Source organism: Carcharhinus amblyrhynchos, chromosome 12 (genome assembly GCF_965287045.1).
Source record: "Carcharhinus amblyrhynchos chromosome 12, sCarAmb.v2.hapA, whole genome shotgun sequence".
In the NCBI taxonomy this organism is placed as follows: domain Eukaryota; kingdom Metazoa; phylum Chordata; class Chondrichthyes; order Carcharhiniformes; family Carcharhinidae; genus Carcharhinus; species Carcharhinus amblyrhynchos.
In genome coordinates, this window is record NC_137335.1 from 64,576,936 (window position 1) to 64,595,669 (window position 18,734).

General features: G+C 40.4%; 1 protein-coding gene across 4 annotated transcripts in view; it reads right to left on the reverse strand.

Moving 5' to 3' along the window:
• Positions 1–18,734, reverse strand: part of ppm1ba (protein phosphatase, Mg2+/Mn2+ dependent, 1Ba) — a 129,915-nt gene that overhangs the window by 27,575 nt on the left and 83,606 nt on the right. For all 4 annotated transcript variants that reach the window (XM_080200646.1, XM_080200643.1, XM_080200644.1 and 1 more), the window contains exon 3: positions 703–820. In XM_080200646.1, coding sequence (XP_080056772.1) covers positions 703–820 — 118 coding nt within the window. The remainder of the gene's footprint in view (positions 1–702; positions 821–18,734) is intronic.

Consider the following 18,734-nt stretch of genomic DNA (forward strand, 5'->3'; position numbering starts at 1 on the left):
CCATGGGGTGAATGGCCTATTTCTGCTCCTATTTCTTACATTCTTATGCACGTCCTTAAAAGGATTCAGTTTTAGGCAACACTGGCCTTGTTGACAGTGCTCCTAGGTATGCACATCCAATGATTACAGATTTAAACTTGTGATGACTTTCTCAGTCTAGCAAACACAAACATTATATAGTCATCTTCTCAACATCAGAAAACCTAGGAACTACCTCATATCTAAACAAGCATTTGATCAGGCTTCTCTCCACTAGTAGTACATTTTAAACAAAGCAATGCTGCTCACAAGTCTTGGTGGTAGATCTGGAAACATGAAGTAAAGTGATTGGTGCAAGGAAAACAGTAAACCAAAATAAAAGTTACGTGGCTCAGGCATGCTTCTTGAGAATTAACAGAGGGAGCTTTCAAGTTCTTAACAGGAAATAGAGAAGATAATCTGACTGTGTCCATTTCTTTCATCGGTATCAAAAACTTTCATCGAAGCAACACATTTTCTGGATTATTTTTGTTAATTACGCATTCTGTCATAACAGAGCACACAGGAAGACGAGATCTTTGACATATTGAGGATAAAGTGTTAAAACATATTTCTTCCTTCTGCAGAACCTTCTAAAATGAAAAAAATGATCAAATTACTGATTCTTTGTAAAGATAAATCTCAAAATTATTGCATTCAACAAGCAGACAAAATATGTCCTACCTTCAACACGTGCCTCCAGGTACTTATCCAGTTCAGCATCTTTCCTCACTGCCTCTTCAGAAATCTTGGGAGCATTAGGGAAGCAGACCAATACAATGCTCATGTTGTCTCGACTTCCCTACACAAACAAATTACAGTTTCACTATTAACATGCATTGAGAACATCACACCACAGGTTAGTCATAGGATCAGTCACATTCATAAAATTGGTCAGGTGACAATTTGTTTTTAAAACATATTTCAAAATTATCTCCATTGTTTTCAGTGCATTTTAACAGGTATTTAAATCTCTGGTTCCTACTTAAAAATAAATTCCCTTTCAATTTGAAGGTAAGAAAGAGGCTTAACAACGGGATTTTCAACCCATTTCCTAATTTGCACATGAAATTGAAGTAATTTACCTTTTATAATTTAAACCCATTTGTTTTAATTGCAATATTTATGTTACAAATTCAACTAGCCTGAACCCAACACATCATCAATTTCTAATTTAAAGATAACTTCCTAATTGGGTAGTAAGTTTGCCCTTAATAAACAGAAACTTGGGAGGGCTGGGCCAGAAGCTTTTAAACAAAAAAAAAGGGCATTTATACAGGGTCTTTCATAGCCAACGAATGTCTCAAAGTGCTTTTACTGTTGTAATATAGGAAATCTGGCAGCCAATTTGCACACCAGCAAATTTCCACAAACAACAATGTGATGATGACCAGATTATCTGTTTTGGTGATATTGATTGAGGGATAAATATTGCCCCAGCACATCAGGGATAATGTCTCCACTCTTGAAAATAACGTCATGGGATTTTTTACATCCACCTAAGCAGGAAGGTAGGGCCCAAGTTCAAAGTCTCATCCAAAGGACAACACCTCCAACAGTGCAGCATTCCCTCAGTACTGCAGTGGTATATCAGCCATGGTTATTATAATGAAACCCTGGAGTGGAACTTGAAACCGGAACTTGAGCTCAGAGGCGAAAGTGCTCCCAGAACAACCACTGCTGACAAATAACAAATCAGCATAGTGAGGGAGGCGCTACAAGAAACATTAAGTGAAATGCAAACTAACCAAGAAAAAAGAGCATATGGAAGAAGGAAAGAGAAGGCATTGGAGTAATTAGAGTTCCAGAATACGAGTTCAAAAAGGTGGTTAAACATAAAGTAGAAGGAAATTCTATTAAAAATTAGTTAAACTGCATGCAATGAGCACCATACCTGTAATAAAACAGGGGAGCTGGAGGCAATATTGCTTGGAAGGAACCAGACACAATGGGGATTACTGAGACATGGGGCAGAATTTTACCTGTTGGCTTCTGAACTATGCTGCAAGGCACAAAGGTGGGTCAACAGCCTGCGCTATGTGGGTATCAAGCACTCATTGTGATTTTTCTGCAGCAGTTAATTGCTGGGACCAAGCGCTTAAAACTGGAGAGAAGCCTTCAAGCTTGAAGGCAGTAGCAGGATGCAATGGAAACTAAGAGATGGAAAGAATTCACCAAAATAGAAGCAGAACTTTTGTTAGAGTTAAAAAGAAATACTTTTGTAACCAGGTTTTTAACTATCCTGATATTAACTGAACAAGGGTTACATATAAAGGGATAATAGAGTTGATACAATGTGTGCAAGATTTCTCTCTAACTCAATATGTAAAAAGTACATCAAGAAAAAAATTATTATTAGATCTAGTAAGGGGAATAGACCAGAGCAGGTGAAAGTAAAAAGTAGGTACATCTGGGCAATAGTGAGGGTAACATTATATGCTTCAAGATGATGATAGGGTGACACGGTGGCACAGTGATTAGCGCTGCTGCCCACAGAGCCAGGGATCCAGGTTCAATTCTCAGCTTGGGTCACTGTCTGTGCGGAGTTTGCAGTTCTCCTCATGTCTGTGTCTGTTTCCTCCGGACGCTCCAGTTTTCTTCCACAGCTAAAAGATGTGTGGGTTAGGTAGATCGGCCATGCTAAATTGCCCCTTCGTGTCAGGAGTAGCAGCTAGGGTAAGTGCACAGGGTTATGCGGATAGGACCTGGGTGGGACTGTGGTTGACACAGACTTGATGAGCCGAATAGCCTCCTTCAGCACTGCAGGATTTTATGATTCTAAGAACATAAGTATCACTAAAAAATGCCAATAGACTGGAGAATAGCTCATTTTGAGGGGCAGGGAATAGAATTTCTGAAAACATTATTGACAAACAACGAAGCAAAGTTACAATGGAAAATGTGTTCAGTAGATTGTAGGAAAAATAGGTTATATTAAACAGAAAAGACAAACTAAACAGTAATCAGATTCCCTGGTGAATAAAGCGGCGAGAGAATTATTGCCAATGACTTAATTTAATGCCTCGGCACAGTTGCACAATGGTTAGCACTGCTGCTTCACAGCACCAGGGACCTGTGTTCATTTCCTGGCTTGGGTCACTATCTTTGCAGAGTCTGCATGTTCTCTCTGTGTCTGCACGAGTTTCCTCCCACAGTCCAAAAGATGTGCTGGTTAAGTGAATTGGCTATGCTAAATTCTCCATTTGTGAACCTGAACAGGCACAACAGTGTGGCGACTAGGGGATTTTCACAGTAACTTCATTGCAGTATTAATGTAAACCCACTGTGACACTAATAAATAAACTTTAATGCAACAAAACCATCCAAAGTGTGATATAGAAGTATCATAAAGTGTAAAAGCACAGATATCTCTGACAGCTGTGATGGTGAAAGACATGACAAAGGGACAAGGCCAAGGAGGGATCTGAAAACAAGGCCTGGAATTTTAAAGTCAAGAAAATGTCTGACCAGGAAAATATGCAAGTCAGCAAGCACAGGGGTGATGATGAAATGGAACTTACTGTAAGTTAAGACACGGGCAACAGCATATTGGTTCACCCCAAGCTTAAGGAGCTTTGAATAAGGAAGACAAAGCAGGGGTGCATTGGAATAAGTACAGACTGCAGCAAAGGCAGAATGAGAGGTTCAACAGCAGGTGAGCTGTTATGAAAGGTCAAAATACCAATCTGAGTGATGGCAAAAGAACATAAGAAATAGGAGCAGGAGTAGGCCATCTAGCCCTTCGAGCCTGTCCCGCCATTCAATAAGATCATGGCTGATCTGTCGTGGCTCAGTTCCACATTCCCGCCCTCTCCCCATAACCCTTAATCCCCTCTCTTATCAAAACCCATCAACCCGTGTCTTAAAAATATTTAGCAAGGCAGCCTCCACCACCTCAATGGGCAGAGAATTCCAGAGATTCACCACCCTTTGAGTGAAGAAGTTCCTCCTCAACTCCGTTCTAAACCGCCCCCCCTTTATCTTGAGGCTGTGCCCCCTAGTCCTACTGTCCTTTCTGAGTGCGAAGAGTCTTTCCACCTCTATCCTATCCATCCCATTCATCATCTTATATGTCTCAATGAGATCTCCCCTCATTCTTCTAAACTCTAACGAGTACAAGCCTAGTTTATTCAGCCTCTCCTCATAGGTCAACCCCCTCAACTCCGGCATCAGCCTAGTAAACCTCCTCTGCACTCCCTCCAAGGCCAAAATATCCTTGCGTAAGTACGGCGACCAAAACTGCACACAGTACTCCAGCTGCGGCCTCACCAATGCCCTATACAGCCGCAGCAAGACCTCCCTACTTTTATATTCAATCCCCCTCGCTATGAAGGCCAGCATCCCATTTGCCTCCCTGACCACCTGCTGCACCTGCAGGCTGGGTTTTTGCGACTCATGCACAAGGACCCCGAGGTCCCTCTGCACCGTCGCCTGCTGCAGTTTTTCACCACATAAGTAATAGTCCTTCCTACCATTATTCCTACCAAAGTGGACCACCTCGCACTTGCCAACATTAAATTCCATTTGCCAGTTCCTGGCCCATTCGCCCAGCGTATCTAGATCCTTCTGCAGACTCTCCAAACCCTCCGCGCAATTTGCCGTTCCACCAATCTTGGTGTCATCAGCAAATTTCGACATCATACACTCGGTTCCCTCCTCCAGATCATCTATATAAATGGTAAATAGCTGAGGCCCCAGCACCGACCCCTGGGGCACTCCACTAGTCACCAACCGCCAATCCAAATAGCACCCATTGACCCCCACTCTCTGCCTCCTATTTGACAGCCAATCCTCTATCCACGCTAACACCCTACCCCCAACTCCATGCCCCCTTACCTTCTGCAATAACCTCTTGTGAGGTACCTTGTCAAATGCCTTCTGAAAATCAAGACAGACCACATCCACCAGCTCTCCTCTATCCACCGCCCTAGACACATCCTCATAGAACTCCAATAAATTTGTCAGACATGACTTCCCCTTAACGAAACCGTGCTGCGTCTGCTCTATCAAGCAATTCCCCTCAAGATGCCTCGCTATTTCCTCCTTGATGACAGATTCTAACATTTTACCTACAACAGACGTTAAACTAACCGGCCTATAATTCCATGAGATCAGCAGCTCAACTCAATACTGAATACGTGTTAGGAAATATAGATGAATTTAAGTGATTAATACTTATATTGAGTGTATTAGGAATAAAGTACAAGATTAATTTGTGTTCCAATATTTGTGTGCTAGGGGTTAAAACTTCAGTTCAGCTTCATGTTAAACAAAGGTGTCTACAAGTCTATATGTTTAGTTTCACTTTAAACATTGCCAGCATTGTAATGAGGGGTTTAAGATATAAAAGCAATTGTAGGGTTTTTAAAAACAGATGTTGCTTAGCAACCAGAGGCCCATGCTGAGAAAGCAGAAGCAGTTAGATTCAGTTTCGAACCTGGCTACCCAGAGGCAGAAAGCTTTCCAGTACAGGCAGGACAACAAGATAGAAAGCAAGCTACAGAAATTGAAGGAGAAAGTCCCAGAAATTAGGGAGTGAAAAAGAGGAAAGTCCAAGGGAGGCTGAAGTCAAAGGAACAACCAACCGGAATCTGGTACTATTCACTTAAGTTAAAAGAAGGGGCAGTGGGAAGCTCCCAGTTAAAGCCAGGGCTGCAAGGTGCAGAACTGAAGACATTAGCTAGTGAGAGGTCAGACATCTGCAATGATCCTAAAGTTGGTAACATCTTAATACAGACTATGAAGCAGTGGCATGGCTGGGTACCTGAAAAATCATGTGGAAAGTTTTTTGCATATGTGTTCCAGGGCAAAGCAATAATAAAAGGAGGTTGAAACTCTAGGTTTGGATCCCTGCTGAAGGTATCATTGACAAAGCAAAGGCTTTGGTCTGCTCAATATTTAATTGGGGGAAATTGCTGATCATATAGTACTGGATGTCAGATAAGCAGTCTGATAACTTAGCAGCAATGGAGGAGTTGAGGAAAGGTAGTGGTGATCAGAGAGTGTCATCAGCATAGATGTGAAAACTAATGTTATGCCTTTGGATGATGTCACTGAGGGGCAGGATGAACATGAGAAATAGAAAGGCCAAGGATCGATCAGAGGTAGTGGTGCAAGAACAGGATGAGAAACCATTGAAAATGATTCAGCAGTGGTGAACACAAGAAGGAAGAACACAGATCAGGAGAGAAGTTAAAAAAAAGAGGAACTATGAAAGTAAATGATCAAGAAACATAAAAAAGACAGTAAAATATTTTACAGGCATAATTTTTGAAACAGAAGGTTGGATAGAATCAGGTGAAACAATGAAAGACACAGGTAACTATAAAGAGCTGCAGAAATATTAAATAAATATTTCATTTTGATATTGGAGATGACTTTGGATGATGAAATGAATAATATTATAAACACATTTAAAACAAAGAAGGGATGTACTGAATAAACCCAGAAGGAAACATCCTTGGTCGAAATACATTGTATCAACACATTTTAAAAGAATCTAGGGAAGAGTTAGCAGATACGTTGTACAAATTGAGTAATTCATTAGGAAAAGGGTATACGACCAGGTAAATAAACTTACAGCTAGCTAATATGGTACTTATATTTAAAGAGGACAGAACACATCCAGGGAATTACTGACCTATCAGCTTAACATTAATGGTAGCAAAAATAATGGGGTCCTTACTGGAGTATAAATGTCAACATGGACTGGTTGGGCCAAATTGCCTGTTTGGTGCCTAAACCTTATGTAAAGTGTTTTTTTACTGTTTTATATAGTCATTACAGTCTTTTATTAACATTTGGAACTCATTAACTATCAAAGATATTTGCAAACACTAAATACACAATTGCATTTCAAAGGTCCCTATTAAAAATATGATATCTAATGCATCTTTATCCTACACAACAAACAGCCATAAATCCAAAAGAAGCCAAATTGTTGCAAATACGCAGTCGGTCGGGCAACATTTAAAGAAAAAGGGTTAAAAACAAATTACTGCAAATGCTGGAATCTGAAACCAAAAGAGAAAATGCTAGAAAATCTCAGCAGGTTTGGCGGCATCTATAAAGGAGAGAAAAGAGCTGATGTTTCAAGTCCAGATGACTACGATGGGTCGTCTGGACTCTAGAAAAAGAGGGTTAACTTCTCAGGCTGATAACTTTTCATCAAAATGGTTCTGACAACTGGCTAGCAACTTGAAACATTAACTCTGTTGCTCTCTCTCCCCCTAGCTGCTGTCTAACCTGATGATTTTTAGCATACAATAATCCTTGCACACTGTGTAAATATGGGAACAACTTGGTTTCTATAATGGATGTATGTGGACACAGAGATATATAGACATCAAGATGATCCAACACAGAAGAATATTTCACACAGACAGAAGATCTTGCCACTGACTGCACATTTCAATATACAAAAAGCTACACTCTCCTACAGATTTTATGACACAACATTTTATTGGTTACAAGAAAGCATGCAGTTTTCCACTTGTCTTCCAATGGGCCCCACAGAACACTTGGTACATTAAAAGCAAAAGGGATGTACTCAGGTGAACTGAGTTTCCTCTTAAAGACCACTCCCTGAGAACTTCAGGGCAAATTTAAATACTATAATATTAGAAGATAATGTACATTAGGAACATTTAACAGTTTTAACGTAACAGCATACTATTAAGTACCAAAGCTAAGTTACTTCCTTCAAGCATAATAAAAGTGATTTCCAAATGAAAACAAACTAATGTCCATCTCATTCGCCTTCTGTCATCTAGGAAGTCACATGATACAATGATAATGGAGTTGATGACTAATCAGTCTCCAATTACTCAATAAAAGACCAGCAATATGACTGGGAAAATGGCAGTATTAGAGAGGTTTGGGAACCACAAGTTTATTGTCATCAATTCCTTCCAAGTATGTCACATTTACTAGATATCATGCCTCAATTTAATTTTTTTTTACTGTATTCCAAAATAATATAGTTTCTTCCTGAGAAGACTCTCGAATAGACTGACAATTCGCCAGAGATTATTTTCATAGATTAGTGTGAATTTATCCTCCCACTTCAAGCACTGGCCATATTACCATGTTCTATTTAATGTCAAGAAATTTATGTAAACTTAAACAAGACAGGACCAATTTCCTGTCACTGCATACTGACCTGCAGCAAGTATGTAGAGAATGCAATATTGAAATAGATCAACCAATTTATTGGTTCACCAACTTCAGTTACAAAGAATATCAAGATTGCTCAAAATGAAATATTACAGATTAAAAGAAAAAAGTGCATTACACACCATAGATACACCGACTGTACCTAATGAATGAGCTGAGAAGCCAAGGCAAATCAAAACTAAAAAATCCTTTTCTCATCTGAGCCATAAAGTTTAGAATGGTAAACCCTGAGATATTATATCCTTAGTATCATTCCATCCACAGTATGTATCCTTATACTGTAAATGCAATAACATTTACAAATCAGAAACAGAATTCTAACAGCACCTTGGGAAGTAGCACTCCTTTTTGTTAATGTCCATCTGGCCATTAAAGAAAGGAGCATACATACCCATAACGTAACTGAATTGCTGAAGTTAAGTGCAGTTATGTATCATATTGGCACAGTTGATGATGAAATTTCTAGCACTAGAAAACCATGGGTTCAAAATCTGCTTGATGCAACTGTTCACAGCCATTTGGCTTATGTTCAATATCTTCTGAAATGACCATGGCACAAAGGTTAGTGGCAGAAAATGCATTCAGTGCAGTTGACAGTGTTATTCTGTAATAGACTGCTCTGAAGTGAAGTCTCCACATTCTGCTCTTGGGTCAAATACAAGGAGTAGGCCTCTTGCCTGTATTTGATCAAGGGGCAATGTTTGTGGTGGTGGGGGGGGGGGGGGGGGGGGCGGTTACCAATGTCAGCAGTGCAGCTTTAACCACCTTAACTTCATTATTTCTCAATCTCCGATAGGAGGAAAAGTCCCAAAAGGAGAACATGTCTATAAAATGGCACAGGTTCCAGGAGGTGGAGATAAACAGCAAAAAAAATGACAGCAACAGTAACTTAAACATAATAGTACCTCTGGGACAGTATCTAGCTGTCAGAGGCACAAATGTTTATTAAAGTATCATACAGACACAACATAAACAAGATAGAAATTATGGGAAATTACAGGAAATTGATGGAGTTGTTACCATGGCATTCCTCTCTCACTTACATGTACCTGCCCCAAAATTACCTGCTACAATGCCCATTTTCTAGGCAATGAAAATTGGGTTGGCATAACTTTGGGCAACAATCCAATACATCACCTCACAATGCAAATAATAAGCATATGAAAGTCAGGATGAAGCAACAAACCAATGTTTCATCATGCATGTTGTGAAATGTGTATTATTGTAACACCAGAACAGGGTGGCATGGTAGTACAGTGGTTAGCATGTTGCTTCAAAGTTCCAGGGACCTGGGCTTGAATCCCAGCTTGGGTCACTGTCTGTGTGGAGTTTGCACGTTCTCCGTGTCTGCGTGGGTTTCCTCCCACAATCCAAAGATATACAGGCTAGGTTGATTGGCCATTCTAAATCGCCCCTTTTATCCCGAGATACATAGGTTGGAGAGATTAGTGGGTAATTACATAGGGACATGGGGATAAGGACCTGGGTAGGATTGTGGTTGGTGCAAACTCAATGGGCCGAATGGCTTCTTTCTACACTATAGAGTTCTATGATTCTATCCCAAAGCGCTTTAAAGCCAATAAGTGCTTTTGAAGCGCAGTTACTGTTACAATATAGAAAATCACAGCAAATAATTTACACGCAGCAATGCACTAAGAACCAAATAGTCAATAGTGCACTAATGATCAGGTAATTTTTTTTAATGGTAATGATTGAGAGATAAGAGTGGGTCAGGACATTACCACACAGTATTTCATCAAATTAAGGCATTTTCTATTGCAGACAGCCCCAGTCCAGATCTTATAGTACAGGGCAGTCTTTGATGAATGAATAGTGGATTGTGGCTGCATTTTTGAGAGCATTCTGCAATGATCTGATAGGAAATGGGATGAGTTGCAATCTGCGTAAATATCTGTAACCTGAAGCAGGTCATTTCACAAGCCATTCTGGTGTGGTACAGTTATGATTCTGACATATACCAGACAATGTAAAAGGTTGCCCAGCTATGTCCTATTCACAAAAAATAAATTAACCTGACCAACCCCTCCACCAACTTCCTGGTCAATGCAAGCTTCACTGAAAACACTGCAGCTTCATTTGTTTTTTCTCCAGATGTTACTAACCACGAGTTAACTTTGACCCCTACTTTTATTGCGTCATACCTTGCTGTTGTGTGCATCACCACGTCATCTCCTCTGAGGCATCCATTTCTTGCATCAGTATCCATATGTGGTTTGAAGATACACGGATGTGTCGTTCTGGAAAAGCCTGAACTGCATGCCAGCAGGTTAGTGCCATCAACAAACGCTTCATCAGCCATACAGACGATTTCTTATATCACTTTGCCATTGACCAGGAAGTTGGTGGAGGGGTTGGTCAGGTTAATTTATTTTTTGTGAATAGGACATAGCTAGGCAACCTTTTACGTTGTCTGGTATATGTCAGAATCATAACTATACCACACCAGAATGGCTTGTGAAATGACCTGCTTCAGGTTACAGATATTTATGCCTTTCAAGGTTTTGTCAGGTCCCACAAACTTTGCTGTGTCCAGTGCAATCATCAGCTTGTTGGAGGAAGAAACAGAATTGGCTAGACTGCAGCAGCTACAACTGAAGTTTTTTTTCTTCCAAGGAAGCCAAAATAAGCTATGTTGGCTTAAGAAAATTGGAAACACTTCAGTTTCATCTCTTCTACCTAGGCTTACATCAACATTGCAGTCACCACACTCCGGCACCTGTTCGGGTACACTGAGGGAGAATTTAGCATCAACAATGCACCTAACCTGCATATCTTTCAGCCTATGGGAGGAAAGCAGAGCACCCGGAGGAAACCCACTCAGACACAGGGAGAACTCCACACAGTGACCCAAACCAGGAATTGAACCCAGGTCTCTGGTGCCATGAGGCGGCAATGCTAACCACTGTGCCACCCCGCTTGTGTGCTAGGCTCAAGATGAGTACGGGGGGCATTTTGGGGCATCACTTCCTCCTGTTGATCACTTGGCTGTCGACTATCATTCTTAACTGCTTACAGAACAATTGTAAAGCTTATCCGAGGTCTGTTGGTTGCAGGACCATTTAGCTCCATCCTCAAACAGCTGCTTGTCACATTCAGGTTTGAAGCAACCCTGCCTTTCCCTGATCCAACTCCTCTCTCAGGGCATGCACGTTACATACAGTACAAGACTTGTCATGCTTTTCTTCATCATTTATTTATTTTATCTGATTGGTGAGCTAATTAGAAAAGCAGGATTTGATTTGATTTGTTACATACACTATGAAAAGTATTGTTTCTTGCGTGCTACAAAACAAAACATACTGTTCATAAAGAAAAGGAGAGAATGCAGAATGCAGTGTTAGTCACAGCTAGGGTGTAGAGAAAGATCAATTTAAGATAAGGTATGTCAATTCACAAGTCTGATGGTAGCAGGGAAGAGGCTGTACTTGAGTCGGTTGGTACGTGTCCTCAGGACTTTGTATCTTCTTCCCCGACGGAAGAGAGCATATCCAAGGTGCGTGGGATTCTTTATTATGCTGGCTGCTTTTCTAAGGCAGCAATAAGTGTAGATAGTGTCAATGAGTGGGAGGCTTGTTTTGAGTGATGGGCTGAGCTTCATTCACGACTCTTTGTAATTTCTTGCAGTCTTGGACAGAGCAGGAACGATACTAAGCTATGATACAACGAAAAATAATGCTTTCTTGGTTCATCTGTAAATGTTAGTGAGAGTCATAGCAGACATGGTAACTTTCTTTAGTCTTCTAAGTAGAGGCATTGGTGGGCTTTCTTAACAATTTTGGCACAGGGGGACCAGGACAGGTTGTTGATAATCTGCATATCTAAAAACTTGACGTTCTCGGCCATTTCCAGTTTGTCCTCATTGGTGTGGGCACGACGCTTTGTGAAGTCAATGACTATCTCCTTTGTTTTGTTGACATCGAGGGAGAGATCATTGTCATCACATCAGTTCCTCCATCTCTTTCCTGTACTAAGTCTTGTCATTGTTTGAGATCTGACCCACTACGGTGATGTCATCAGCAAACTGGAAAATCGAGGTGGAGGGAAATTTGACCATACAGTCATGTGTAGAAGGAGTATAGTAAGGGTCTAAGGACACAATGCCCAGATCACATGAACAAATAAAAATACCATCCTTCATTACCTACGAAGACACTAAGCTAACACTGCAGCATTGATGGTGACCTGAGGTGGAAATGCCAGTGTTGGACTAAGATGGGCACAGTAAGAAGTCTCACAACACCAAGTTAAAGTCCAACAGATTGATTTGGAATCCCAAACGGAGCACTGCTCCATCATCAGGTCAGAAGACTCGTTAACCTGGTGTTATGAGAATTCTTACTGCAGCAGAGTAGTTCTTAAGTTGATCATGTGGAAATGATGCAGGAATACCCTTTGATGAAATTAGAGCTCATAGCAGACCAGGCTACTGATTTTTAAAAGCTTAAAGAAATAGGGGCTGCATTCTGCAAGTTCATATTTAGACAAATGGGTGTGCAGGTATGTATACTTACTGAGAAAAGTGTGTTGCAGGAAGACTTGGATTCAATAAAAGAACAATCTTTTATTGTTCTTTTTACTGGCCAAACTATTGCTAAAAAAGGGTAGTCAGTATCGGAAAATGATAGATCCAGTTATTACAAATGCACTACGTGAACACCTTGAAAATGATGGTGTTGTTGGAGAACCTCAGCAGAGCTCCTGGAAGAGGATGTCTTGTCTACCAACTTAACTAGGCTTCTTAGAAAATATAAGCCTGGCATCTGTGATAAAGTTGACTGATAAGAGTTACACAGCAATAAAAAGAGGCCCTTTATCCAACCATGCCTGTGCCAGCAATCAAGCGCCCATCTATTCTGATTTCATTTTCCAGCATTTGGTCTGTAGCCTTGTATGCTATGATGTTTCAAGTGCTCATCTGAATGCTTCTTATTCCTTCCTATCTACACGATGTCCATCATAATTTTATACAGCACAAATCAAGTCCTCCCTCAGTCTCCTCTGCTCTAAGGAAAAGAGCCCCCACCCTAACCAACCTCCCTTCATAGTTGAAGTGCTCTAGCCCAGGCAACATCCCAGTGAATCACCTCTACACCATTGTCTCGTGCAATCACATCCTGCCTAGTACGGCAACCAGAACTACACACAGCATTCTCGCTGTGGACTAACAAACATTTTATACAGCTCCATCATAATCTCCCTACTCTAAAATTCTACGCACTGATTAATAAAAGCAAGTATCCCATATGCTTTATTAATCACCTTGTTTACCTGTCCTTCAGGAATCTATGGACATGCACCCCAAGGTCCCTCTAATCCTCCTTACTCACTAGCTTCTGACCGCTCATTACGCACTCCTCTCTTGCCTCACGCGGCAACCTGGGATACATTTCGCCTGGGCCTAGGGATTTATCCACCTTTCAGTCCGCTAAAACCTCTGTCCTCCCACTGTTAATTTGTTCAATTATAACATAGCCTCCCTCCCTGATTTCTATCCTTACATCATCTTCTCCATAGTAAACACAGATGCAAAAACTAATTTAAGACTTCACCTAGAGTCTTCCAGCTTTACACAACGATTGCTACTTTGGTCCCAAATGGGCCTTTTTCTTTCCCTGGTTACCTTCTTGTCTTTGATATATTTGTTACACCCTTAAAATTTTCCTTCCTTTTTCCCACCAGTGTTTTTTCATGCCCCTTCTGTGCTCGCCAAATTCTTTTTTTAAGTAACCATCGGCACTTTCTATATTCCTCCAGGACTTCCATTGTTTCAAGCCCTCTGTATCTGCCACAAGCCTTCCTTTTCTCTCTTATCCAACGCTATACATCCTAGACATCCAGGTTTCTCCGGACTTGTTGGTCCCACCCTTTACTTTTAGGGGAATATGTTGGCCTGTACTCACAATGTGCTTTCGGAATGACTCCTACTTTCCATACAAGTAGCCACCCAGTCAGCTTTGGTCCTGTCTCATCATATTAAATCCAGCCCTCCCCCAACTCAGAACTTTTATCCCCCGTCCAATTTTGTCCATTTCCATAACTATCTTAAATCTTACTGAGTTATGATAATTGTCACCAAAATGTTCCCCCTCTGACGCCTCTAACACTTGCTTGGCTTCATTCCCTAAAACTAGATCCAGTCCTGCCACCTCTCTTGTAGGGCTTCCTATGTGTTGGCTCAAAAAGCTCTCCTGGATGCATTAAGAAATTCTCCCCCTCCAATCCGTTCACGTTTTGCCCATCCCAATTAACACTGGGGAAGCTGAAATCCCCTCCCATCATTACTTTTCATTTTTACACGTTCCTGAGATTTGCCTACATATTTACTCTTCTATCTTTCACGAACTGTATGGAAGCCTATTGTACACTCAAAGAAAGGTAATTGCCCTTCATTTTTAAAGTTCCATCCATATGGTCTTGATTAAAAAGTCTTTTAAAATATTGCCCCTCCTCACGACACTAATTGATTCCTTCATCAACACTGCGATACCACCACCCCCCCGCCTTGGGAAGATCTGACACCTTACTATCAGGAAATATAACATGAAAGAAAAACAAGGAAATCCAGTGATTTTGGTTATGTGTTTTTCAGAAATATTTAAAAATGGAAGCTGAACAGTGAGAACAAGGACAGTTTAGCTAAGTTAATGGGACCATGGCTTTTGGTGCGAGTCTAGCAACACTAAAAAGATGTTCACCTTGGGCAAGTTGGCAACAATGGAAAATAGAACATCAAGGATTTTGAATAAGATATTAGAGGTTCAAAGGAGATAAGGTGTGAATTTGCAATTGCATTCAAAAATTAGACTGTCAAAATGAAGGTAATTAAATTGATTTCTGAGGGGGTTAAGGAAAATCAAAAAAGAAAATTGCATATCAGGAACAATTTCAACCTAGGCAAGTTAGTTTTGAAACCTCAGCCCACAACAGGAAAGGCTGTTTGAAGCTCAGCAAGCTGTGTGTGTAGAAAAGACTGCTTGCAAAATGAGTTAGAAGCAACCTCAAAAGATACAAGTACCAGATGTGGTGACTATTACTGGATTTTGCCTATAGTTTTTAAAATCCTTTATGTTGTTGTCTGGGGAGGATGAGCTCTAAAGAGAGAAAGAAAGGGGTTTGGAACAGTGCAAAAAGTGAGTTAGTTAAGAGAATTTCTAGTTGACTTCATCATTGCTTATTTCATTGTTTAATAAGTATTTATTTTTTTAAAAAATCATCACAAAGAAACCTGGGACATCATTCTCTGGTTTTCAAATATGTCTTCACATTATGCCAAATTGAAAAATATAGCTGAGAGCAGGTGCTTTAAGTCTCTTTTCTGGGATTTGGAATACCCTGCCTTTATGATCAGCTGTGCTACACCAAGGAACTAGCTTGAGTTCATTTTTTAATAAGAATCCTTACCAGTTTCAGCAAGTCGCCAGTCATGGGCACGGTGGCACAGTGGTTACCACTGCTGCCTCATAGCACCAGTGACCTAGTTCAATTGGGTCACTTCTGTGTAGAGTTTGCACATTCTGCCCGTGTCTGCGTAGGTTTCCTCCCACAGTCCAAAGATGTGCAGATAAGGTCAACTGGTCATTCTAAATTGCCCTTTAGTGTCAAGGATATTAGCAGTATAATTACGTGGGGTTACAGGGATAGAACCTGGGTGAGATTGTTATTGATGCAAGCTTGATGGGCTGAATGGCCTCCTTCCACACTGTAGGGATTCTATGATCACTTAATCTGATTGCTAGATGCTTTATTTTCCATTCATCCATATTTGTTGTCACAACTGCGCTCTATATCTTGTAACTATATGCGCTAGCCCATTCATATTGGGAGGTGCAGTGTCTCCATTCGACAGACCCGACTGTCAGCAGGCTTATTTTAATGTAGACAACTGCAGCATCATACGTTTGAGCAGAAGCAGTTCCAAGTATGAATGCAATCTGCAGGGCTGTGCACTCAAGGCAGCTGAGCCAAAAAAGGGCTAGACAATTATAGCAATTGAGTCACTGAAAATCTATGAGCAATATCATGAGGTTATATGAATGCAAGTGTGGTGCGAGAATGCACAGCTAGGGTAATAAAGAAAAAATTCAAATACAATGCCTTTGGTCCAGTTACATTTAGAATTATGCATCCAGTTTTAATACTGTCACATTGTGGGGGATCACCTGAAACTGCTGATTGACACCCAGGTTAATTGCCATTAGTTATCGGGGTAGGCTTAAGGAGCTGGAAGTTATTACCTCGGAAAGCAAAGACTTTGAAGAATCAGGGGACAATAGTACAAATTGCAAAGCGTCAAGAGTTGGATTAGACGCAAGAAGCTTCTTTCAGTAGATCGTTATCGATCAAAATTTAACATGTGTGAAAATTTGTTGCAAATATTCTCAATGGAAAGCCAGAAGCTCCTTCAATTGCAAACAGTGTATTCTGGAAAGTAGGTGGTTACTAGGAATAATATTATCAGTTATGTTGATTCCTTGGAGTGTGGTGCAAAGGTGAGAGGAGATCTTATCAGTTTTTCTTAAGTTAGGCCATGATTTTTTGCATTGAGGAAACATTTGTTCCTCTAGAAAGGTGGGGTGTAATACAATTAATGGTATCTGCAGATTACATCAGTAAAAGCTTACAAAGATCTGCTGGCCTTTCCCTGTCCTTGTTTCTTATATTTGCAGTCTTCCATATAGGTGGCTATAGGAATTGCCATCCTCCCACATATATTCTGGTTATGCCCCAGCATCAAGCCACTCGGGACAGTTCAGGAAATCATTTGGAATTTGACCAATCTCAACCTCAAAAAACTCCCAGCCTTATGCTTGGTGGGCCTGCCCAATTTAGACAATTTGGGCCTGCCCAAAATGAGTGGGCCAGCACTTATAGTTGCAAGATCTAGAGTGCAGTCTCAACAACAACATGGTTGAAAAAAAGAACATCTAGAAATCAGATCAAGTAATGATTGGCCACTCACTGAAACTGGTAAGGATTCTTCTTAAAAAAAAACACAAACTAGTTCCTTGGTTCAGTAATAATAACCTTACTGAACATCAGCCTTCACTAAACAGAACAATCAACATGCATGGTCACCTTGCAAACCTAACTAATGCAGGACCATGGAAACTGTCTTAGCTTTAATCACTGTTAGCGCATACACAATGTGCCCAGATGCCTGGACATGTAGTAAAGTCCACCTGCAAGTGTTGTGCAGAATTAGTAAACTATATTCAGAAATATACATTCCCAACATTTGTGCATGAATATACATCTAAATATTGAATTATCAAAATATCTGAGCATATCCTTAATTTCAGGAAGTCTTCAAAAAATATTAATATGAATGTACATCATACATAATAGCCTGAAAGTCCAATTTGAAAAAAGTAATACCACAAAAATAAGTTATGAAAATATAAAAATTCTTATCATAAAACATCAGTGAGCATATGTGCTTCTCAATTCTGCATCCCTTATTGTTTAGTTAAACTATACTTTGAGTATACTTACCAAAAGGCTGTGAGACAAACTATTTTTAAAAATCATCTATAAACACTCCCATGCATTTTGATGTTGCATGAAGAACCTCAACCATGTCATAGTGAAATAGGATTTTGCATTTCTTATGGCAGCCTGCAATACACTTCAAAGAACGGTTTTCCATTTGTATGTCATTTTAGGTCTTAGCCACTGGGAGGCTCTGCAGAATTTTTTTTCCTACTCAGGCTTCTCTGATGAAAGTTAGAGGCCAGGTGAATTGTTTAGCGTGCAAGTTACAACATGAAAACAGACCATTCAGCCCAACCAACTCATGTCAGTGTTTACGTTCCACAAGTGCAAACCCTTCTGATCACATTAACCGCACCACATTAATCTCATCGTAGCCATTAAACCTCTTTTTCTTCTTCCATCTATCCAATCCGCTTCAGCCAATCTCCAAATCTCCAATCCATTCGCCTCAACTCACCAAGCATTTCTCCCACCTTCTGTTCTAATTCTCTTCCATCTTTAATCTGGTGTTTATGGCTCTCACTCTTCTTCCTTTTGCAGCCTCTTGCTCTAGATCCCTCAACTTACAGAGAACAGCTGTCTTGTACCTGTCTTATTCCACTCATCCCAACTTTAAACACTATGACATTGATCCATAATTCGCACTGTTCTAATGAAAAAAAACACCCAATACTATTTTTCAATTCTTTGCATCTTAGAACCCCCAGCCCCCCATTCAATTTTAATGAACACCAAAGCGAAAACATATCCATAAAAATGGATGTGAACTCTATCCCAAGTCCTGTTCCTGGTTTGCAGCACATTGTAGCTCATTAACAGGCCCTGGGCTTTTCTTAGCACTACCACTACTCGACCTCAAATATTTGCAATCCACACACAGGAGGTTTTAACAAAAGAAAGCTGTCCATCCACCCTCAGTGCAAACATCCAAACTGACTCCAGTAAATGCCCTCATAAAAACAAAACTTTGGGGCTTTATTTTGAATTCTCAATGATTTTACGAAACAGCTCTGATTCTCTGGAAAGTG